Here is a 25,020-nt window from a genome sequence, read left to right on the forward strand (position 1 = left end):
TTATCTCTTTCTTTCCCTGGAGGCAGTACACTGTCAGATGATGTTGTCTTTATCGTTTTTATTTGTTCCGTGTTACAGAACTAATGGATACAGGAGATAACATTTCCAACACGATGAAAATATGTAAGCCTTATTAAACATACAGTAATTTCATCATGTTGTTGGATAGAGCATTTTCTGTTTTATTTATGTTATTTTATCCCATGTCTCCTACAAAAATCTAGGGCTTAACAAGGCTCCAATGTTATAGGTTCTGTATAAAAAATGCTGAATGTATTATTTCTGAGAAGAAAAAAAACATTATTTCTTTGAGAGCAAAAACATTATTAAGGAATCCAGTCATGTGCAAATTTGGCAAATCTTTGGTGGGTGGGTGTTTTGGAGAGAAGTGGTTGAAGTCTAGCAGTGGCCAATTCTAACAAATATCTGATGATATTTTATTTGTTATATACTAGTGGTATAGTCATATTAACAAAAAGATTGTGGGTTCGAACCTTCCAAGGGTTGCTACATGAACTCTAACCTTTCTGTGTCTGTAAAGCCCTTAAGCTCAAGAGACTTTGGGTTTTCTCCAGGGGCTTTATCGGTGCAATAAGTATACTGCAAGTCGCTTTGAATGAAAATGTCAGCAAAAAATGCTTATCATTCTAGACTCCTCAGAACACCATGCAGAGCTCTGTGATAACACAAGCCCTAAGAAGTTCAGCTTTCAAAAGCTGTTTGGTTGATGAGCAAGAAGACAACGTTGGAATAAAAACAAAAAAACACACCTGATTTTCTCATTTACATGGTGAGCGCTCAACCATGTGGAGTTACGTGGCATGAAAAGTAAATCTGTAATGAAGCAGAGAATAGCTTAGGATAAGGACATTGTGTTCCCAGGCCACTGTAGAAAGACCACCATCATCATCACTGACCATGGAGCAGAACAGCTGGGGCATGTCACCCCAGGGCCTTTATAAGAATCTGAATGCATAATTCCTGTGACAGTTCCTCTGGTTTAAGTTATGACTGTGTGTATATGAGGATGAGAGGTTTAGACATCATTTCACAAACATTAAAGGATTGGCCAAAAAAATTTATTCTGTCATTGTTTATATTGAGTCTTGTACTATTTTAAATAACTTAATGCAAATAAATAAGGAAGGGGACTGTCAAGCTAAAGGATAGTTCACCGTTAAGGTTCTTTTATCATTAATTTACCCTTGTGCCATTTAAAATCTGTACATGGCTCTTTCTTTAGTGGAACACAAAAGAAGATATTTTGAGAAATGTCTCAGTGGTTATATGTCCATGCAATAGAAGTCAATGATTTTTAATGGTGTTTAGTGACCAACTTTCTGCAAAAAAAATGTATTTGTGTATTGCAGGTCAAAGAAAGTCAAACAGATTTTGGGATGAAATAACATTTATTCAGTAAATTACATTTTCCGGATAAATATATTCAGAAAAATGACATGTTTTCTGGTTATCACAAGTTCTGATCACAAAATACGAAAACTTTTCTGCTGATGCTCTTGAATGTCAATGCACCTGGGTCAAATCATGCTGAAGAGATATAGCCAAATGAATGCATTCTGGTTCCCTCAAGCCCCACTGGCCAATATTCAGTCTATAGCTTGATGGGCAGAGCACTGATGATGAGTGTCAGCTCAAATTAAAACTCTATGCACTAATTTGCTTCTGGTGACATACGCTGCTGTCAGTGAAATTATCCTGTTTATACTGAGATGCCACAATGCATTTAAGAGACTCCTTAGTTAGTGAGTCAGTGGAATCTTGAAGGGTATTCGTTTACAAACATAATCTGTTGTATATACTATAATGTTTATATATGTTTATATAATATTTTTATGATAAATGTATTAATTACGTATTATTTTACATAAAGGTATTGAATAAGGACATGCAGGTTAGATTGAGACCTGCATCTCTTCAGGGACACTATGGCATAATAACACAACATAATTGCAATTTTGATGATTGACATTTAATTAAAATAACTAAATCTCTAAAGCATTTCAAAGTGCCTTTGCTCTTTTTGAAATACTTTTCCACATGAAGTGAACAATGTGCTTTAAAACTATGTTCAGAGAGATGCATGCATGTGAGAAGACTCTGTTTTACAAACTGTTTTATTTGAGTTGCACTGGTGAAACAGATCACATAACTTTTAATGGACACATTCATTAAACTCATCATTCCTGGGTGCAAAAGCATGTTTCTATAGCTTCTCAATACTTAGTATTCCGCTGGCGAACAATATACCAGAGATGTGTCTGCTAAGCATGAAACGTCCAACACGTAGACACACTTGCCATAGGACCCCAGGAGCTCAGGAACTGTCGGATTTGAAGAAATGGCAGAAAGCTTTTAATCACTTGAACATGTGAAGTACTTTGTTAAATTCATAAAATTGCAGTCTGTCTGACACTAAAATACTGCAATTTGTTTGAGCATCCCAAGAAGCCCAACAAGACATAAATTACTGACTCAACCAATGCTTTTGAATTTAGAGATTTAAATTTATCACTCTCTTTCTGTAGACATTTTTTTTTAAAGTTCTGGTGAGCTGAAACACTTGTCTGTGGCTGCATAATAAAACAATGTTACTCTATTAGTTTGTGTCTTAATGTAAATCATACAGAACTGAGTCACACATTCCCCTAAAACCAGCAACTTTTAAAACCAGGACTTTCTGAAAGATATTTTTAATTTGTAAATACTCTGTTGACTTTATTTTTGCACAGCCTTTTTATTTGTGCAGAAAATAACTGACTGTTAAATTCATCTTAAAAAAAATCGAAAATATTTATTTTTATGCAGAGTGGAAAACCAAATTCTGAGATATTTGGCTGGGGTTAGTAATATAATACATGAGCATAGGACAAGTAATGGAAAACATTGTCTTCAGGTTATTTCGAAATAAAAAAGATTGCAGAATTATCAAAAATGTAAAAAATCATTTTGTCTTTAACTTTATTTAGTCGTTACTGTGTGAATTCTCATACAACCGGTCATTATGAGCATTTCTTTGTTTTTTCTTGTATGACGCCCAGCATATGGGCATCGGAATAGTCCGATTCATTTTAGTGACTCGAATCGAGAAATGATTCATTGATTCATTCCAGCAAGTACTTAAACTTTACGCTTTATGAATTTTTCTTTTCATTACTGTCTACGACATTTTAAAGTTCATGCAAATCAGACTTCCCTATTAATCAGTTATGTGATCGTAAGACACAAATGTTCTGGACAGAAATCAATAACTACTTCGAAATTAAAACCATGTGTTAATTACATTTCTTTGATATGATATTTTGCTTAAATGTTTTTCATTGAAGGATGATATTGATTTATGTTTGTATTTGATTATATTATAATATTATAATTATTATATTCGTATTCATAAAGTTAAATGGTGGGAAAAGATACCCAACTTTGAGCATTTTAAAAATGAAGTTAAAGCATATTTTGAAACAATAGAACAACTAAAAATTTAAAATCAAGGAAAACTACAAAGCTATTTTAGAAATACAAGCTTTTTATGTAAAAGACCTTTCAGTTTCGTCTTTTTTTGAGACACCTGACTTGTTATGTACTCTTATTTGTGTAATACTGTTCAAACTGTTCTTCAGTAATAAAAAAAATCTTACAAAATAAAGTTGCAAGCGAATCACTTTGACGAATCGTCAGAAGAATCGCGAATCGAACAATGTTCAGTTTAACCTGACAGAAGTGATTGTGAACCATTGCAGCGTCGTCTCACGCACGCATCTTCAATATCTGCAGGTATTTTCAAGTATTTATCTCATTACTCACATAGTAACATGATTTGTGGTAGAAAATAAACGAATATTATTTATTTCGTAGCCTGCTGTCGAATGTTTTGCTTCATTTTCCGCACGTGCTTAATAAAGTTTCACGTGCAGGTGGATCTCGCGGACTGGATTTTTTGGACTAGTAACTTGCAAATATTTGGTATTTATTTACAATTGTGAAATAGATTAAAATGTGAACAAAGTTAAGGCTGTCCAACAGACTGAGAAACCTAACTTCATTTGTTAATCGAATTAGCTCGCGGGGAAAATTAGCATCGTGCTCGCGAGTCATTTTTTAACCACGCTAATGCGCTAATGCTTATATAACGGTTATAAATTGTGAGCATAGAACAGTATGATATAATGCTGCTGCCAGTGCATTTTCAAAGCATTGCAGAGTCACATCAAATTGTTCACAGTTAAATAATAATGCAACATACGTAACTGAAATTTGTGACATTGTTTTGTCAGTTTCTGTATATCGCAATACAGGAAAAAATGGACGGAAAACAGCCACCCTTCCCCGGTGCACCATATGGCATAGGAGTTGCTCGCCCCATCAGTGAGCCTCTGGTTGGCAAGTTGGGAGTGTTTGGGAGAGGCAGAGGATTTCTGATGCCCATTTCTGAGCCCACTGTTGGGATGGGTAGAGGAGCTTTACCTGCTATGGACGTTAAAGGACCATATAAACGAGAGGAGATGCCTGCACTTCAGTCAGAAGAGCCAGAGGTGGTCCCAATGATTACCAAGGTACAGTGTGTGAACATGAACATGGCTCAAGTTTGAAATTTGTGCCATATCGTCTTTCAAATAAGCATGTATGATATGGTATTAAATTTATGCATGGTTTCCAATGACTTTATTTTGATAGGTCGATGTTCCTGATCAGGGGTCATCACTGGTGTCCATGTTCAGAGGGATGGGCATCGAGCCTGGAAAAACATGGGGCAGAGGAGTAGCAACTATTGGTATGTCAAAAACACACATTTTATCGAAATCCGAAAAAGACAGAATGCTTTATTTTGTTGCATTATCCATTTGCGTCTACAGCAATGATTTGAACTCCTAGTTGCATGTAATATTAAATAAAAAAAGTTGAATAAAAATGTAACTAGAATACAATCATTCTCACTCTTCTTTCAGCAAATTTATCTTTCAACCCATCCGACTAGTGCCATAAGAAGGCAATTGTAAATAAAACGCATCACAAGCAGTCTTCTTGTATACTGCATTAAATCAAATTCATACCCGTTTCATTACACTCCATTCATGTTAAAACTAGGTTGATTGGAGTGGGCTTTAAATTGTGCTCCATCATCCTTGTATCATTGGAAACACCAACAAAGTTGAATAGTCAAGCACTTAGACATTCAGTTTATTGCAAAAGGCAGCAGGAAGGTCAAGTAGCAAATAATAAAAACAAAGTTAATCTGCTATGTAAATGGGAATAATTAATGTACACTCATTTATCCGCGTGCACTAAAGAGCTTTTTTTCTTTGTCAGGTTTGAAATAGTCCATTGCTTGTTATTCAGTGACCTTTACACAGCCTCTGTCTGTTTCGCCATTTTTTCAAGATTATAATATCCTGTTGTCATGATATTGTTTCTAATGCACTTGTTCTGGAATTGAATAAGCTCTCATAGCCAGGCCAATCATCAGACTGCGGCACATGGCAAGAATGTGAATGTTCTTTACTGACTTTGAAACTTTTGGAAAATAATACATTTAAACATTACCCTCTGAGTTATTTGTATATTCTTTTCTGATGCAGGGCGGGGAACAGTGGGCGATTTTGGAGCAGGTGTCAAGTCTAAGATGTGCACCGTTGGGGCATCAGCTTTGCATCCAGAAAAAGAACAACCGGTCAGGTGTGGCTATAAGATCAGAAATCCCAGCAGTTTGCACAACAATTTAGCCTTGCTGGTTGTCTTTGTTCCGATTAGTAGATAGCAGTCATTTACAAGCCTGTATGACTTATTTTTTCTGTGAAAAGACGTTTCAAATAATATTGACTTCTTATTTTTGACCATAAAATATAAGTAAATGGTGACTAAGGCGGTCAGTCATTATTTTGTGTTCTGTTCAGAAAAGTAAAGCATACAGGTTTGGAACGACATGTTGGTGAGTAAATAATGACAGAATTTTCAGTTCTGGATGGATGATCTCTAAAGCTGCTGTTATAAGTGAAGAACCTGTTGTGTAGCAGACTGTTGTGTTTCACAATTCTTTCAAATTTAACTTTGCATCTTTCTAGTTTTCTCGGCAGAGGATTTGTTGGTCTTGGCAGAACAGTATCACCTCACATGGGTGTGGGTCGTGGCCCGACTTCTCCCATGGGACTCCTGTCCCCCATTTCTGCCCCTTTATCCTTGGCATCTAAGCCCTCTGTCTCAGAAGATGCCCCAGCTCCTCCAGGAACACCTACCAAAGCAGAAGTAACAACCGAGACTGTGGGGTATGAATTTCATTGAACTTTTTGTTTGTTTTGGTGGCATAAAACAGACAAAAATGTTGGTAAAAAAAAACTTTTTGGATAGCAGGTAATTGTTGTGTTCCCATTTGTCTAAACACTGTTTTTTTTTTCATTTTGCATGTGTACAGTTTTATCGGCAGAGGATTTGTTGGTCTTGGCAGAACAGCATTGCCTCACATAGGCGTTGGTCGTGGTCCGACTACCCCACCGGTCGTGTCCCCAATTACGACCTCTTTATCCATGCCAGGGGCACCCTCCGTCTCTGAAGATGTCCCAGCCCCTTCAGGCACACCACCTAAAGTGGAAGTGACAATTGAGACCGTAGGGTATGACCATTGATTATTTTGGATAATTTAAAGACCACTGGATTTTGAAAAGCCAGCGATGCTGATACATTTAGGCTACAAAATATTAGTTACATTTTTTTCACCTGACCTTGTGGCCATATTTTTTCTGTGTTTGTTATTAAAATCATTATTTTTCTTCAAAAGAGCATGCCCTAATCCCTCAGACCAAGGACTAAGAAAGTTAAATTGGCTCATTTTCAATTTTGTTGTCTTGTTTTTTAAAATCTCCATCAAATGAAAGTTTGGTTGGTTTGTTTTGACTTTGAGGTCACCTACATGATGGTTTTACGTATGACCTGTTTTACACTGCACGTATAAGCAGTGAGCACCTCAGACACAGTATTGAGTCTAGACTTTTATTAATTACAAATACAATTTCATATTAGACTGATCAAAATTAATGCTTTCTTCCTAGCGTAAAAGGGTTACTTGACCAACTTGTATGATTTTCTTCTGTCCACCAAGAAAACTGTTCATCCTGTTCATGTCTTACTGTTTTTCATAAAATAAAGTATTTGGCTTAAAAATAACATGTGGCTGATTAAATGATGACTGAGGATGAAATATGGATAACGTGTGTATAAACTGTTAGTGTGTGTTTGTCTTCTGCAGGGAGCCACTGAAGAAAATTGGCACTAAGGGCAATCCTGTATCTATCGGGTCAAACTACATCCCCATCTCCTGCAAAAATGAGGCTGTGTTTCAGTACCATGTGACTTTTACGTGAGTCTTTATTGTTTTGGAAAAAATTATTAAAGTGATAGTTCACCCAAAAAAAATCCTGTCATTTACATGTAGCAGATGCTTTCATCTAAAGTGACATTTGGCGCATTCGGACGGGATAAGTGCAGCCTGTGATTTTACAAAATTTTACTGACTTATTTCCCAGATGTGATGGCATGGCTTTGCGTATAGTTTGTATAGCCTAGTTGTATGGTGTTACTTGCATACATGAGCGTTCCTGTCAGCATTTGAGACCCGCTAACCGGACAGAAGATCAGTACGATTGCGGGTCTCAAATGTTACGAGAGTTTCCATGATAAATAAATAAACTCGAGTCTCCCAGCCAAAACGACAGTGCTGGCAGATATGGAAATGATCCAGCGCCCGAATAATAACAAAACACTTCAAAACAGCCTCCATTATTTGCTTACGGTGGATTTTTACCTTGAAAAATGATATATGATCAAATCACTGAGAAGGCGATTTGCACGGGACGTATATTATCACAGGAACTTGGTGTTTGTCAAAATATGGTAGGTAATTTTTTTGGGGAATTTTTACTTCACAAATTAAAGACATGGGCGATTCGCATGGGATTAAGATCAAAGACAACCTCTGCAATTATTAAAAATGACTAGAGGTCCCCAAGTAATACTAATCCCGTGTGAATAGGGCTTTACAGACAGTTCAAGGAGCAAAACAGAGATATGTCATACAGGAGCAATAATACAATAAGTGCTAATACCAAGTTATTAGTTTCCACAAAAGCTAGAACAATACCTGTTGAGAAAAAGAGAGAGTGATAGTTCTTTTATGTTTTATTTGCCTGTGAAGTATTCACAGAAGAGATGGTTTTAAGCAGTTTTTGGTTTTAATTTTATTTTTGAGGGGGCCTGTCTGTAAATGAGGGGGCCATTATGTAAACTTATAGGTTTCTATACATGTAGATATTTATATGTACTAAAATGATACACATGTATTATACAGCTCATTTCACAGTTTTAGCAAACATAAACAGCCTACCTGCTCTTAATCTAGTCCTTGCATCCCCACGTATTTTGCGTCTCTCTCGTTTAACATACCTGATTTATATCACCAGCACTCCATGAATGAACTGTGTACCGATTGACATGATCCCTACACAGTGTTCACTCCTCTCTACTCCCTGCACACAGGAAATCGGGGGAAGTTTGCTTCTGAAGTTGACTTCAGCACACAAATTTGCAGTGTCTTAATACACGGACAAAACTTACTACGGACGTTTGAAGGGTTATTTAATCGCAATCATGAGATTTGCGTAACGTTAGTAGTTAAGTTTTTTGCCCTTCAATGCCCTTTATGTCCACTTCTTTAGGGCTTTTAAGATTTTTTTTAATTGAGCAAACCTCCGAGGCAGTAAAAGACGCATACAAAATATGCTGAGGGGAGTCCTGAGGACCAGGGTTAAGAACAGCAGCACCAGTCAAATCATTGTCTTACCCTTAACATGACAATGCGGAGTGTGTGAGGGTGAGAAAAAGTTTCTGTTGAGAAAAGTCTACAAGAAGTTAAATGCAGTGGAATCATTATCTTTAGCAGTCCACTCATTTACTTCTGTCTCATCTTTTCGTAATTTATAAAAAAAAGAAACTCGCATACATCGCAGCGAACAAATTAAACTCTTGACGCAAAAGTCAAGATGCTACGCACAACATGTGACATAATTATACCAATAACTTTGAAAACAGCAGGGATCGCTTGTTGGTCGATCAATCAGAGTAACAAATCAATTATTACTTATTTTTTATTTTAAGTAATCAAAATTCTGAACCTCGTGGCTACGCTACTGGTTTTAAGTAGTTTTTTAAATGTTGTGAGAGATGTGGTTGACAGGACTGAGTTATGTGGAATGTTCCACCAGGAAGGAGTTGTGAAGGAGAAAGAGCGGGAAAGCGATTTACTGCCCTTTTGAGATGCCAATACAAAACAGCGCCCATTTGCTGAACGCAGGGTTCTTAGTATGCTGTAGGAGGGTGTGAAAGTATGCTGGTGCAGATCCAGTGATTGTCCTCTTGACAAGTATTAGTGACTTGAATCTGATACAGGCTTCAACCGGTATCAACTGGAGAGAGATGAAAAGGGGTGTCACATGAGCCCTTATGGAAGACGAGGCGTGCTGCTGCGTTCTGAACTAGCTGAAGTGGTTTGATAGCCTTTCCAGGGACACAAACAAGAGAGCATTGCAGTAGTCCAACCTTGAGATTACTAGGACCTGGACAAGGAGTTGTGGCGCATGCTCAGTGAGATAGGGTCTAACCTTTCTCATGTTAAAAAAGGCCAATCGGCATGACCGCGTTTGCAATGTGATTATTGAGGTACAGCTGGTCATCAAATGACTCTTAGAATTCCTGGCTGTTTTGAAAGGAGTGACTTACTCAACATCAAGTGGTTCCAAACTTGTATAAAAAATGTCCTTTTGAACACAGCGAAAGATATTTGGAAGAATGTTAGCAACCTACAGTTCTGAGGCACCAACGACAACCATAAAAATGGTAGTCAAGGGTACAGTTTTTTTCCTAAATTCTTCAAAATATTTATTTTTGTGATTAACAGGATGCAACATACAACAATACAAAAATACACCAATTCTTTCAACTACGGCAGTCAATGGTGCCCCAGAAATCTCAGTTGCTAACAAATAAATTAATAATGGTTTCAGTGTTCTATCATTACCTTAGAGGGGCCCCCTCCCCCTCAAACAGCACCCCCCGCCCCCCATGAAGGTCAAGTTAATTTTATTTTCTATATAGCGCCACAAGAGAAGAGAAGAGCTTTTAAGGTTACCTTTCTACAGAACATGTCTATACCTTTTTATTTTATTAAACAAACTAAATTGCATTATGGTCTTTATCTTATTTATACGGCGGCATGTCATTTCAGTCTCTACGTTTACAATTCTCCTCTGCTATCCGTATCGAGTTACGCCCTGATCCATGCGCGCACACAGACACTTGCGCTCCTCAGAGATTACTTGGAATCAGTTCTACTCTGAATGGCATGGAATGGCTACTTGTTAGTTACTTTGTAAGTTCTTCTGCGCATGATAAATTCATTTCAGTTGTTACATTTTGTTGTCAGTAGTTTTATGAAATATTAAAATAGGCAACTTCGCTTTAGCACCAGAGCCTACAAACTGTGGGTATCGGAATATAAAATAAATGGCCTGATAAAACATTAGATGTTCACTTTTTATATACATGTTCGACTGGGCTCAATTGATTAAATATTATTTTTGAAAAAGTATTGTCCGGACCTCCGCCACAAAGAAAATATAGAGACCGCACATAACCCCCCCCCAAAGCCGTAAACATAGGGGAAACACTGGGTTTGGAACAACTTGATGGTGAGTAAATCATGACAGAATGTACATTTTTGGGTTGTTTAGACATTTAACCGATCTAAACATACTTGTATATCAAAAAACATCTCAAAACATACCTGTTCTGCATTTATTTGACTAACCGATAACTGTCTATGTCTTGTGTCTAAGAAAAACATCTTTTTGTTCATTTTCTCCCTTGCTTACTCCAGCTTTAATCCTCCTAGTAGCATGGCCTTTGGATAAAAGTGTCTGCTAAATGAATACATGTAAATGTAATCTTTGAGGAGTTTTTAGTTCTTAGCCCATTGGAAAATGAGCTGTGTGTTCCTATAAGAATATAATTCAGGCAGGAATGAATTATTAAACAAGTTTTAATTCTGCTTGTCTGACATGCAGATCTTCACTCATGGCAGATGGTTGTCTGTCGATTTAATAATATTTATAATTATAATATTAGCATCAGCATCTTTTTGAAATCGGATGATTAATGGCTTTTAGTAATCAATTCTAGCCCCAACGTGGAGTCTCTCTCTATGCGCTTTGGTATGATGAAGGAACATCGACCCAGTACAGGAGAGGTGGTGGCGTTTGATGGATCAATCCTCTACCTGCCCAAACGTCTTGATGAGGTGTGTATGTGTGGTTAAGTCTGAGACAAATTTACCATGGTGATGTGATGATGATGTCATTTGATTGCTTTAGTATGCCATGAATTGAATACCTCATTGAATACACATGTGCAAAACTGTGCTATAACCATCTTATGTTTTTGTACTTTAATTTTAGTAAAGACACTGAGGCATGTTCGGCATGGAATATCCTGTACTGCCGTGCTAGATTATTGTCACTCATTTTGCTCAGCTTTGCAGCCTGATTACCCCTTTTATTTCATTTTCAATGAAGACCAGCTGACTACATTATCCCGCTTATTACGTGGCTGCTTGGCAAATAAATAAAGAAATGAAATATTGATTCCAGTTGAAATAATTTTATGGTGGAAGAGCAGGCAGCGCAGAGAGATACACAACACATCAAACTGGCACAGCAATTATAATTTTTTCCCGTCATTTTCAATATTTTAACAGGTTGTTCATCTCAAGGCTGAAAGAAAAACGGACAACCAGGAAATCATCATCAAGATTCAGTTGACAAAGATTTTGCCGCCCAGCTCAGACCTGTGCATCCCGTTCTATAATGTCGTCCTGAGGAGGTGTGTTGTCTCAATTCTCAAAACATCGCCTTTTAAGATTTGAAATTTCCTCTTGTGAGACAACAGAAATATACCTTGTTTATAAATGTATATGTACATGTTGATGTACCACTTATAAAAAAACAACCACACTACTTGTTTGCCAGGGGACCGTTTAAAGCTGTCAGTTAAACAGGAAATAAGATGCTTTCATTTGTACTAATGCTCCAAATCACACCATTTATTGGTTTATTAAGCTACACAAATAGGTGACAAATGACCAGCCACATTTACATATAAACACCTAATTAGTATTCAACAGCTTGGCCTGGTCTGAGGAATGGCAGTGTGAAGCGTGTTTAGGTAGAGGTTATCCAATTATAACCAGTCAACCAAATCTAAAAGATAAAGTAGTCTTTTTAATTCTACAGACATCCTGTTTAATTGCATGGCCATTTAAAATGGCATTGACATTTTTGTTCAGCGTACTTAGACTAACGTTATAAGTAGAATTGCTATAAAAGTATGAAGTATTGCCCTTTTAACACATAGTAGTCATTTTAAGCAATGTGGACTTTCACATTATATGTCTGATTTAGCAAGCATTGCCCAACATTTACAGTTTAAGAACAAGTTATTCTGAATTTGTAACCCAGTTTTGTGTTAAATTCTCTGGACTCTTATCAACTGGGATAATGAGTCAGAAAATGAGAGGTGAAAAATCACAGCTGATATTACTTCCAGCTCCTCCTCCACACTGGTCGAGTGAAGTGCATCGTGTGTGGGATACGATGCTCAGTGCATTGTGCTTCGATTGTCTGCTGCACATTTCCATAAAATGACTAGGTCACTCCCATTCATACAGAAAAGTACAGGATCTCTTGTGTTTTCAAGCACAATTCTCCGGTCTTATTTACAGACATATTTCTTTTCTCATAAGAGAAAACCCTTAGCAGTCGTATCACTTGGTGGATTCCCTTGTGTGGTGTCCTGGAATGTCAGGGCTCTTCAAGTCATCCGTGTTTGAAATCTACAGTTAGCTCCAGTCTCTGTTGGGAATGATAGCCTGGAGTGAAAACATGCTCTCAGAGATCGCTCATCTGCCCCTTCTCACCCATCCATGCGAATGTGCTGGGAAATAAATCAACATGCCCCCAAACCTTTGATGCGGTCTCAATAGTGTTTCTTTGCATTTCATTATATATCATTTTTATTTATATAAAGTAGCCATTTACTTGAAAGAATCTGCATTTAGATTCAGTGCGAGGTTGACATAAAATTTGGTTAAAAATGTGCAATAACGTCCCCTTATGGGTAACATCAATCCTTTGAATTTGATATCTGGGCTGAATATGTAGTTTGGCAGAGATAGGGCTAAACGCACATAAACAGTTTGCTTGCCAGCACTGCAAGCTTACTGGTTGTCATGGGAACCTTTCTCCTTTGATTATTATTTTGAAAGAAAAAAAAAGGCGGTCAGAAGTTTTTTATGTAATGTAAATATAATACCATTCATAATAATAGCATTGATTTTTCTAGGAACTAACAGGCCCCCTGCAATGCATGCTGGGCCGCAGCCCACAGTTCAGGAAAGATCATAAGAGTCATCACAGAATTATCCAAATCAAATAAACTTAATCATGTCAGCTTTATAAGCGTGTGACGTAAAAAGCAGAAAGGAAACGAAGACTTTATCTTTTCAATCACAGCTGGTGTATTGCACCATTTTTCCTGTGTGTATGAGACTCGTCTGGGTAATAATGGCTTGTTGACAATCACTGCTTGTTGACAATCCTCTTCGCTGACAATCCTCTTTGCTGTCCTGTTTGTCGTCTCGTTCTTTTTCTCTCTTTCCAGAGTGATGAAGATATTGGGCCTGAAACTGGTGGGCAGAAACCATTACGACCCCAACGCTGTTGTGATTCTAGGCAAACACAGGTATTTTCTACCGACCTGAATGTCCGTGATTGCACCCCAAGCAGAATTGCTGTGCTCGATGTTGTACGGCATCACGCTGAATCAATCTTGACTTGAGCTTCAGTTTTTTTGCCAGGTTGAGCTGTAGTGCCCTGTGATTACCAGAAGCACATTGTGAACCTCTGCACTTGCGATAATAAGTTTGCATACTCTTTTGTTTTGTAAGAGTACTCGTACCTCATCTAACTGTTTGTGTGCTTCAGGCTGCAGGTGTGGCCTGGGTACTCCACCAGTATCAAACATACCGATGGTGGTCTGTACCTGATTGTGGACGTCTCGCACAAGGTGCTGCGTAATGACTCCGTGCTGGACATCATGTGAGTATGATTGGTTTTAAAATCTCAAATCTATAAGGTAGCTCACTAAAATTCGCAATAGGGCAAATATCTTTATAGATGCATGGTGGACAGTGTTGGACTTATGTTTTGAACCCCAGGCTAAAATCAATAAGATTTATTTGCAGAAATCTGTTTAGCGATCTCATGTGCTCAACCCTGACGTCTTTTCAAAACCCTTTTGTTTGCTCTAGGAATGTGATTTACCAGGAGAGTCGAGAGAGCTTTCAGGACGAATGCACTAAGGAGTTTGTTGGCTCAATCATTATAACACGCTACAATAACCGCACTTATCGTATCGATAGTGTTGAGTGGTCCAAGTCTCCCAAAGACCAATTCACCTTAGCTGATGGCTCAGTGACTACATTCGTTGAATACTACAGGTTAATTGGCCAGAAAACAACTTGACAGTAATTTGTATAGCTGGAGGCATTCAATTTCAGACAGAGATGATGTGTGCGAGTCACAGATGTTTATTTATTACATTTTTTATTTGCATTCTTTAAGTTCCTTATTGCATGCACAGGAAAAACTATGGTATTACCATAAAGGAACTGGACCAGCCGCTACTCGTCCATCGTCCAAAGGAGAGATCCAAACCTGGAGGAAAGGTTAAACAATACATCAGTTACATTTCAGTCAATAGTTTCTTTATATGCTGAATTCACACTCTGTGCTGCCATCTTCTGGTGCCATTTTATACTGCGCCTTAACAGGAACAGTCATTTATTTGTCTAAATAACATGACCTTTAACCCAACTTTATTTAGACCCCCTTGAGAATGTTTAACTAGATAATAAACAAGTTCAAAGCTTGATTTTCTTTAGTGTTTACAAAATAACATGCATCATTTAACAGGCAAGTATGTAAAATACATGGAGATACAGGATACAACTTAATACTAGGATACAGACTGGATTTTTTATTTATAATAGGCCATAACAGGTGAGATTTTACTGCTTCCTGAGCTCTCCTTCATGACTGGCATACCCGAGAAGATGAGGAAGGACTTTAGAGCAATGAAGGTATAATTCCATGACCAGTCGAAGGCCATCAATACATTAACATTTATGCATTTACTTTCAGTATTTGTTTTCCCTGGCAATCAGAACCACAACATTAATGTTGCTAATCCAGTGTAAATACCAGGGAAGTGACAGAGTTGTTTGTGGGTAACTTGTCCTCTTCATTTCCTATCTAACCAAGGATCTGACCATGCACATCAATATGGGAGCAGAGCAGCACACCCAGAGTTTGAAGAAACTTCTACACAACATCAACACCAATGATGAGGCTCTCCGTGAACTGGAGAGATGGGGCCTCTGCATCAGTCCAGAGATTCTGGTGGTGAGAATGGAAATGCAAACCTACAGGTGGCACCGGTCAGAATGAAGTTGGTGATGCATGAGTTTAGTAGCTTGCAGTCCATGTAGCTTTGAATCATCTACATGCTAATAAACGAAACATTGACAAAAGTAGGAAATCATAAACGTATGAAAAGTTTTGGATTTTTCATTTAAGAAAATGTGACCCTAATCCAGTATCATCTGATGCAAATAATAACAGAAATCAATGATGTACTGTTCATACTTAATTAGCTGTATTGGTTATATTGATTAGCGTACGCTTTAATGTTCATCATGATTCATAACTAGCTTAAAGGGGAGATTTTTTTCTACTTTTACACAAATGTAAAATACATTTTAGGGGTCCACCGAATGTGTCTGTGAAGTTTCAGCTCAAAATACACGACAGATCTTTTATTATACCATGATCTAATTGCCAGGTTTTGCATGTGAGGAGAAACGTGCTGTTTTGGTGTGTGTCTCTTTGAGTGCAAATGAGCTGCTAGTCTCCACCTCCTTTTCAGCAGAAAACGCAGCCAGGACTGTGACCTGTGCTTTCCACAACTTAACTAGAAAAATGGGTCACATAAAGCGAAAGAAAAATGCTGTGTCTCGTCTTTAAACACAAAACATGTTGTTTTCTATAAGCGAACACTCTCCTAACAAAGTCGTCACGTTTTCTAAATGCGAAAGTACACAAGACAAACACGTCAAATATTTACAAACCATACACACTGCTTACTATTAAGTGAAAGTACCCAAGAAAGAAGGGTCACAAAAAGGGAATGAGGTCTCACTAGGACCACGTGTTGCTTGTGTAACCAAGATAAGAGCCGAATAAGAAGCAGCTCGTTCGAGAAGCATTAGGGTCCACGTTGAGTTAAAGCATCGTTACATTTTTGATATGTGCGCATAAGGAGCCGCGTACCCTACGGCGTAGGTCCTACGCATGATTATATGCTGAGCTTTACTTATGCCATGGTGTCAGAACCAATTCACGTATGTTGCTTGCGAAATCAACAACGGTGGAAGCGACATGGGTGGACACGCCTTCATCTGAAGGGAAGCAAGTCTGATCGGCTCGTTTTCTTGCATGCTTGCAGATATAGGTTGACATAAACTAATTATAGCACTTAAACATGGAAAAAGTCTGATTGTCTTGAAATGACCCTTTTAATTCCAAACTTTTCAACCCACATAGACGCGAGGAAGAATTCTGCCCAGTGAGACCATCTGCATGCAATCAGCCTCCTTTGTCACGTCTTCATCAGTGGACTGGTCCAGAGAGGTGGTTCGAGACACTTCCATCAGCACTGTGAGTCAGCACAATCTGAGACACAAAATTCCTGTGAGTCATAGGTTTGAGAAGGCGTGTACATGTGCAACACTCGGCAGACGCTGAGCGTAGGCGGATTTCAGGAGCAATAAAGTTCACAAGCCATAGAAACAGCATCTTGAAATGCATGGAAATCACAAGTCAGATCGCTGTTATTTAGTGTCTTGCCTCACACACTTTGTAAAATCTATGTTAGGTTAAAAACGTTTTCTTCCCAGCAAACTGGTATGAATGAAGTGACAGCCCTTTTTGCAATGACTTATGTTTTCATGAATTCAAAGGAAATTGAACAACTATATATAAAGCTCATTCGATAGCAAACAAAAAACCTCATGTCTCATAATTCCTCTCTGTTAGATCCCTCTGAACTGTTGGGCTATTTTCTATCCTCGCCGAGCAGCCGATCAGGCAGAGGAGCTGGTATCCACCTTCTCCAGGCTCGCCGGACCCATGGGCATCAGAATCGAGCGACCCATCCGCGTTGAGCTGCGAGACGACCGAACTGAAACCTTTGTCAAGAGCATTCACTCTCAACTCACCAGTGAAGTAAGAAATTGTCAATACATTTAGACACATACCCATTTCATGTTTAGAAAAACATTTTAACTGTTTAGACATACATTTCTCGTTACGTGGTAATTAGGAGATGTAACATTGATCATGTTAGGGTGAGGTTGGTGTGTGAAATGACTAAATACTACTGATTAAGTGTTATATTTGAGGATTTGTAGGTCCTATAAAATGTTTTGTAGTGAAATGCAGTGTTTGCTCTCTCCTGGGTTTCAGCCTCGTCTGCAGCTGGTTGTTTGCATTATAACAGGGAACAGAGATGACTTGTACAGCGCCATCAAAAAGCTCTGCTGTATTCAGAGTCCAGTACCATCACAGGTTTTATCTCATTTTCAAGATTTGTATTTTTACTGCTCTGTTACCAATAATTGCAACTAAAGAAAAAAAGTTACTGAAACGAAATACAGTTGATTCAGATCTAATTATTTAATCTTAATTGACAATGTTGCACTTTTTGTTAAATTTTATATTTATAAGAATATATATATATTCCACTAGATTCCAAATGTCTTTTTTCTTTTTCCAGGCCATCAATGTGCGGACCATCTCTCATCCTCAGAAGCTCCGAAGCATCGCTCAAAAGATCCTTCTGCAGATTAATTGTAAAGTGGGAGGAGAGCTGTGGACAGTTAGTGTTCCGCTGGTAAGTGTGTGCTATCAGTACCCAGCAGAGGTGTACTAGGCCATCAAAAATGCCATTTGACAATAAGACTTAATATTTATTTATTGACAGAAATACCTGATGGTGATTGGAGTTGATGTTCATCATGATACAAACAAGAAAAGCCGATCTGTTATGGGCTTTGTGGCAAGTCTCAACAGGTAACTGAAATTAAATGGTTTTGATTTGTCTGGGTTGATCTTTTGATTGAGACCACCCATCTCCCTTTACAGCAGGTTGATGTTTATTTATATGTTTATATATATTTACAGAATTTTACAGAATGTTGTCACATGAAAAGATAAAATAAAATATTTACAAAAATGTGAGGCGTGTACTCACTACTGTGAGATACGGTGTATGTATATATTAGGGGATGCACGACTACTGAATTTTGCTACTCGATTTCTTTTCAAAACAATACTCCACTACTCGTGGTCTATACCACCGTAAATGAAAAGACATACAGACGTGCTCAAATTTGTTGGACCCTTAATATAATATTTTTTTGCACAACTTTTAGGGGCAATCACTGCAAGCAAACATTTTCTGTAATTCTCAATAAGACTTCTGCACCTGTTAAGAGGTAGTTTGGCCAACTCTTCCTGAGCAAACTGTTCCAGCTAAATCAGGTTTGATAAGTGCCATCAATACTTCTCCAGACTGCAAGTTTCAGCTCTTTCCATAGATGTTTTGTTCTTATCCATTCTTGGGTGATTTTAACTGTGTTTTGGTTCATTATCCTGTTGAAGGACTCATGACCTGTGACTGAGACAGATCTTTCTGACACTGGGCAGTACATTTCGCTCCAGACAGCCTTGATAGTCTTGAGACTTCATTGTGCCCTGCATAGATTCAAGGCAACCTGTGCCAGATGTAGTTAAGCAGCCCCAAAACATAACCGAGCCTCCTCTGTAGGTATGGTGTTCACTTCTTTGAAAGCTTAGAACATAGAGCTGATGTGACTTACCGAAAAGCTCCAGTTTTGACACATCTGTCCAAAAGTCATTCTCTCAGAAGGATTGTGGCTTGACAATATGAATTTGAGCAAATTCCAGTCTGGCTTTATTTTGTATTTCTTTCAAAACTGGAGTCCTCCTGGGTCCCACTTTTGCTCAATAAGCGATGGATGTTGCGATCAGAAACTGACGTGTCTTCACCTTGGAGTTCAGCTTCAGCTATCTCTTTGGCTGTTATCCTTGGTTCTTTTTCTACCATTTGCACTATTTTCTTTTCAATCTGGGGTCGATTTTACTCTTGCGGCTCCTCCCAGTGAGGTTTGCTACAATTCCATGGACCTTAAACTTCTTAATAGTATTTGCAACTGTTGTCACAGGAACACCGAGCTGCTTGGACATGGTCTTGTAGCCTTTACCATGCCTGTCTATTATTTTCATTCTGAGCTCCTCAGAGAACACCATCCTTTGCTTTCTCTGGTCCATGTTCAGTGTGGTGCACACAATGATACCAAACAGCACAGTGATTACTTTCTACGTTTAAATGGGCTGAATGACCGATTACAAGATTGGATACATGTGATACTAATTTAATAAAACGAATTGGTTCGAAATATCACTGTAATCAAATTATGTATGATCTTTTCTAAGGGGTACCAACAAATGTGTCCAGGCCATTTTAGAATAACTTTGTAGAATAAGCAATAATTAATCTTTCCACAGCTTCTTTGCTTTATTCTATGACATACCAAAGGCATGCAAGTATACATGATACAATAGCTTTAAATTTCATCACTCTTCAGGAGGAATGAAGCATTATTTCAATGAGCTGCAAGGGTACCAACAAATTTGAGCACGTCTGTATATATAGTTTGTGTCAACAAGAGTTTATTAAACACCATATCCTAATGCAACAATTTCAAAATATACTTGAATTGCAAAAAAACTTATTGTAACATGAGATATGTGACCCTGGGCGACAAAACCAGTCATAAGGGTAAATTTTTCGAAATTTTTAATAAGCTTTCTATTGATATATGGTTTGGTAGGATAGGACACTTTCTGGCAGAACAACAACTGTTTACTGAGCTGGAATCTGAGGGTGCAAAAAGGCAAAATATTGAGAAAATCGCCTTTGAAGTTGTTAATCTAGGCACAGTAGCAGGCCATCAACTCACAAAAATAAAGTTTTTATACATTTTAAAGAAGGGAATTTATCAAATATATTTATAGAACATGATTTTACTTAATATCCTAATGATTTTTTGCATAAAAGAAAAATCGGTCATTTTACCCATACCTTGTAATTTTGATGGTTACTAAAAATGTTCCCGTGCTACTTAAGACGGGTTTTGTTGTCCAGGGTAACATATATTAATTATATTTGTATTATAAAGAAAGTAACGGCTACAGCAATATTGTAATCTTAACATTCAAGTCATGTTTTTTGCAAATATATGCGCATAAATGCTGTATTTATAAAACTAATTAAAACATTAGTTAAACAGATAAAACATGTTACATAAAACCATTTCATTTAATATTTAACAAGTTTCTAACAGTAATAACAAGATAAAAAATCTTACTTCAGCTAGTTTGAAAAAGACAAAATAACGTAGCCTAGTTATTGTCAAAAAGCGTTAACGAATTTATAGCCTACTGCAACAATTATGTAACATGAGTAATTGTAAAAACATTATAATTATAACATACAAAATATATGTTAAGTACAGAAAACCACAGAAAGTACAATTACAAACATTGCAATCTCAAACTATTTCCAAACTACGTATATGTGCATGCATACTCTCTGTATTCATCTGTATAATAAACATAAGTACATTTCATTTAATAAGTTTTCAATAGCAAAAACAAGAACAAAATTAATCTTACTTCAACTGTTCAAAAGTGTGTAATAGACTAACACAAGTCATTGCCGTTATTGTTATTGTCTTTGGTCGAGCTCATGGATCCCTGGTTTGCATTAATCAATATATGCGCATCGACATGACAGCGATGCAGGCTTGATCTTTGCCTCGTGACGGTGTTGCCAGCCAAAGAAACAAATATTTCACTTGGTGTACTGCTGGAAGGGACAGCAAGATATGTTTTAGCCAGCTTGGATAGCCGGGGAAACTAGTGTTCATTACATGCCCACCATTCGAGAGGATTACCCATGGTGAGAATGTCCGGCGTCTGAAAATAATCTTGAACCTAATCTTCACTGGTAGTTGGCCGCTTTAAAATAAGATTGTGGCTTTTGTAGTAACATCAAAAGAGCTTTTCGAGGTAGGCCTCGAGGCTCGTTTCTTTTAGGCTCACTGGGCAATGCACCGGTTGCCAAGTCGCAGTCAGCAACTTCCTTTTCACTTCTTGTGACAGTGAGATATGCATGAAAAACATAATAAATAAAATAACGTTGACTATGGAATAATAAGTCAACTGAAGCTTCTGATTGCTTTGTCTCGCCATCATGCAATAATTCGGCGAGATGGGCAAGTGACTTAAGTGACTGACGACACATCTCGCAGTGTCAGTGGTCTTCGAGACAACAGGTAAATCCAAACCTGCCTTCATTGCAAGTTGCTATGTGTGTCCGCTGCAACCAAGGTGATAAGACAGTGCCTTACAGATTTCCATGGCCAAGTTCATATTGCTCGCGTTATCATGAATTTAGCAAAATACGTGTAACCCTCACTCTTTAATGGCTTCTGTGTAAAGTTGGCCGGAGTGTATCTCCCTGGCATAATAGTGGTGCCTAACACCCTTGATTTCAAGTCCCATAGTTCCTTCATGTTGTGTGCCGTTATTCTTATATATGGATCCATGGTGCAAGACGTCAGAGATCAGTATTGAGGGAGACGTTCTTCCCTTCCATTTCATTTCTGATGCGAAATCCGCTTTCAGAGAGTCATGTTTGGGGCTAATTATTTTCCACAGTGTTGCATTCAATGGGACGGTGTAACTGGGTACAAAAAAGTTGATAGTTCCCCTGAATCTCTCTCCTGAAACTGCAGATTGGCCTTATATCCTTCAATATAAAATCCACAAGCAAATCTGTCATTACCCATCTTCTCTCTGGAATTGGGCATTTGCAGAATTCACCTATGCTCATTTGCTTTGTGGACATGGTGTTCGCCTGACTAACATTTGGCTTTGTGGTTGGGTGTTTCGATCATAGATGGTTGTGCATAGAAGTTGTACTGCTCTATACTATAAAGTAGAGTTGGCCGTTTACATTATTTTTCTCATCCTTGACGAAATACTTCCACACATCTGATGCGTGGTGCCTGTTGGTGACGTTTGCCATTTTTAGTTAATTTCTTCTTCTTTAGTTTATTGGCAGTTGGCAAAGCTACTTAATGTGCATTACCGCCACCGACTGGACTGGAGTGTGGATCATGGTCTTTGCTTTAGCAAAACAAAAAAACAAATTCATTTCTGGTTAATGCTTGCGTGAGCAGTCGATTGCTTTCTACAGCGCTGACTAGTGGTTGAAATAGTCGATCACTTGACTAGTCTTTGCAAGCCCTAATATATATATATATATATATAAATAGCTACTTTCATGTTATGGGTAGGCTGGTACACTTTGTGTGATTTTGGTACAACCAGTGTTAAACATTTCATCAAACACCTTTTAGTAGTAATTAAAAACTATATATATGAACTTGATTGCACAGGCAAAGTCAGGGGGGCAGTGATAAATATTTACAAAAATGTGGTTGCACCACCTAACAGCTTTCATGTAGCTCAGTGGTTAGAGCAAGGCGCTATCAACGCCAAGGTGATGGTTTCGATCCCAGGGGATTAGACATACTTAGATACAATGTATAGTATAATGCAATGTAAGTGGCTTTGGATAAAAGAATCTGCCAAATGCATAAATGCATAAATGTAAAATGTAACAATTTGGAGAAGTCAAATAAATGTATTTATTGTGATGGCACAGCATGCTCACCAAATGGTACTCCAGAGTTACTTTCCAAATGCCGCACGAAGAGATCATCAATGGCTTCCGAGTGTGTCTGCTCGCCGCCGTGCAGAAGTACTACGAGGTAAAGGGCTTTTACATTTACAACCATATTAAGTAGCTTAAATGTAGGTTCACGTTTTCAAATATTGTTAACATTTTCAAATAGCTGTCATTATTGATCGAAAGTGAGTCGGACAAAGGTAATGTTTTTAAATCCTGTAGGATTAGAAAATGTTTAACTCAAGATTTACAGTGTTTGTATTTTAGACAAGAATTTGCTTTCACTGTGTACACTATAACGTTTTATAAGGTTAAGAATTGGATGTTTATGGGCCTTTATTAAATACAAAACATAAAGAGGAATCCCCGTGGTAAGACTACATTGCTTGTGAACTTCTAAGGAGGTGCTTTGCCCCCAGTTCTGTTCTGGGAGACCTGTAGCGTTTAGTTCCAACCCTAATCTAATGGAAAATTCAGCTCATGATGTGCTTAGGTGTGTTTGATTAGGGCTGGAGCGGTCTTGTAAACCTGTCATTAACCATAAACCTGCTTCATGTTAACAGGTGAACCACACCTTCCCTGAGAAGATTGTCATCTATCGGGACGGCGTGTCAGATGGACAGCTAATGACCGTGGAACAGTACGAGATTCCACAGATTCTGAAATGCTTCGAGACGATTCCAAACTACGAGCCAAAACTGGCTTTCATTGTGGTGCAGAAAAGAATCAGCACCACCATGTACTCCTACGGTTCAGACCACTTCGGCACACCCTCGCCAGGAACCATACTGGATCACACAGTCACAAACAGAGACTGGTTGGTTTACGACAGCTGATGCTGGCACAGACCAGGCAGTTTGTCAAATGGCTTTAACAGTTTACTACATCTAGAATGTGTAGTCTTAGTGCATTAACTTGAAATGTATTTATATATTAGTGTACATGCATATATAACTTTATTTCTACTCCCTTTAGGGTGGATTTCTACCTCATGGCTCATTCAATCCGACAGGGTTGTGGGCTACCCACGCATTACGTCACAGTGTACAATACAGCTAACCTAACACCTGATCACCTACAGAGGTATGAATTCAATTCGGTCTAATTTGTAATATTAATTTAAGCCATTTAATAAAAAATATTGGTTGGGAAATAAATTGGCCCTTTCGCCACAATTGCACATAACACAATTTTGCATCTGGCAGGTTGACCTTCAAGATGTGCCATCTGTACTGGAACTGGCCCGGAACAATACGTGTCCCCGCACCGTGCAAATACGCCCACAAACTGGCCTTCCTCTGTGGCCAGTACCTCCATTCAGAGCCTGCAATCCAGCTTTCTGAAAAACTATTCTTCCTGTAAGTGAGACAGCACAGAGTCTCAATGTGACCACAGAAGAGTGGTCTTTGTGTTCTTCCTTTTCTTTTATTGTTGTTTTAAAAACTGTGAAATAATGTTCTATTCAAGTTCCTTTCCCGTGAATTTTAGTTGTTCAGTTTTGCGGAGCATTACTGAATAAAGTTGTGCATTCCACACTTCAATTTTCCCTATGTGTCTGTCTCAGTGAATGAAGCGCAAACGTGTGACTTATGTAATAACTCACGAGCATGTTGCATGACAGGTAAAATAGACTATGTTATAATAAAATTGAAAAACAATTCTTATGTTTTAAAGGACTAATGCTGCATTCACGTGCTCTCAGAAATTCAAAAGTATTTAGTAACATTAAAACATGAATGTTAGTGATGATTTAAATGCACTAAAACATTACAAGTATTAAAATAGCATGGCTCCATAAATAATATCCCGGTTGAAGTGGGAGTTATCGAATTTCCGAGGGCACGTGAAGGCAGTATAACATAAAAATCCATGAACAGATACCTTAAAAGGAAATCCAACAGGTAAGGCAGTGATTTAAATACTCAAAAAAAATTAAGGGAACACTTG

The 25,020-nt window shown here is 37.9% G+C and overlaps 1 protein-coding gene across 1 annotated transcript; it reads left to right on the top strand.

The window, feature by feature from the left end:
* Window positions 1-3,677: 3,677 nt before the first annotated feature.
* piwil2 (piwi-like RNA-mediated gene silencing 2) lies at window positions 3,678-24,619 on the top strand. The gene is made up of 24 exons (XM_056747028.1): window positions 3,678-3,792; window positions 4,293-4,571; window positions 4,693-4,789; window positions 5,595-5,691; window positions 6,078-6,278; window positions 6,425-6,622; window positions 7,256-7,366; window positions 11,239-11,356; window positions 11,813-11,937; window positions 13,774-13,854; window positions 14,097-14,210; window positions 14,423-14,611; window positions 14,755-14,839; window positions 15,164-15,253; window positions 15,435-15,575; window positions 16,776-16,889; window positions 17,268-17,456; window positions 17,697-17,798; window positions 18,007-18,123; window positions 18,214-18,302; window positions 23,050-23,155; window positions 23,637-23,890; window positions 24,049-24,156; window positions 24,279-24,619. Exons 2-24 carry the CDS (start codon window positions 4,320-4,322, stop codon window positions 24,433-24,435), a joined length of 3,135 nt encoding a protein of 1,044 aa, XP_056603006.1. The 5' UTR covers window positions 3,678-3,792; window positions 4,293-4,319; the 3' UTR covers window positions 24,436-24,619.
* The last annotated feature ends 401 nt before the right edge of the window (window positions 24,620-25,020 follow it).

This window comes from Triplophysa dalaica, chromosome 4 (assembly GCF_015846415.1).
Source record: "Triplophysa dalaica isolate WHDGS20190420 chromosome 4, ASM1584641v1, whole genome shotgun sequence".
Lineage (NCBI taxonomy): Eukaryota > Metazoa > Chordata > Actinopteri > Cypriniformes > Nemacheilidae > Triplophysa > Triplophysa dalaica.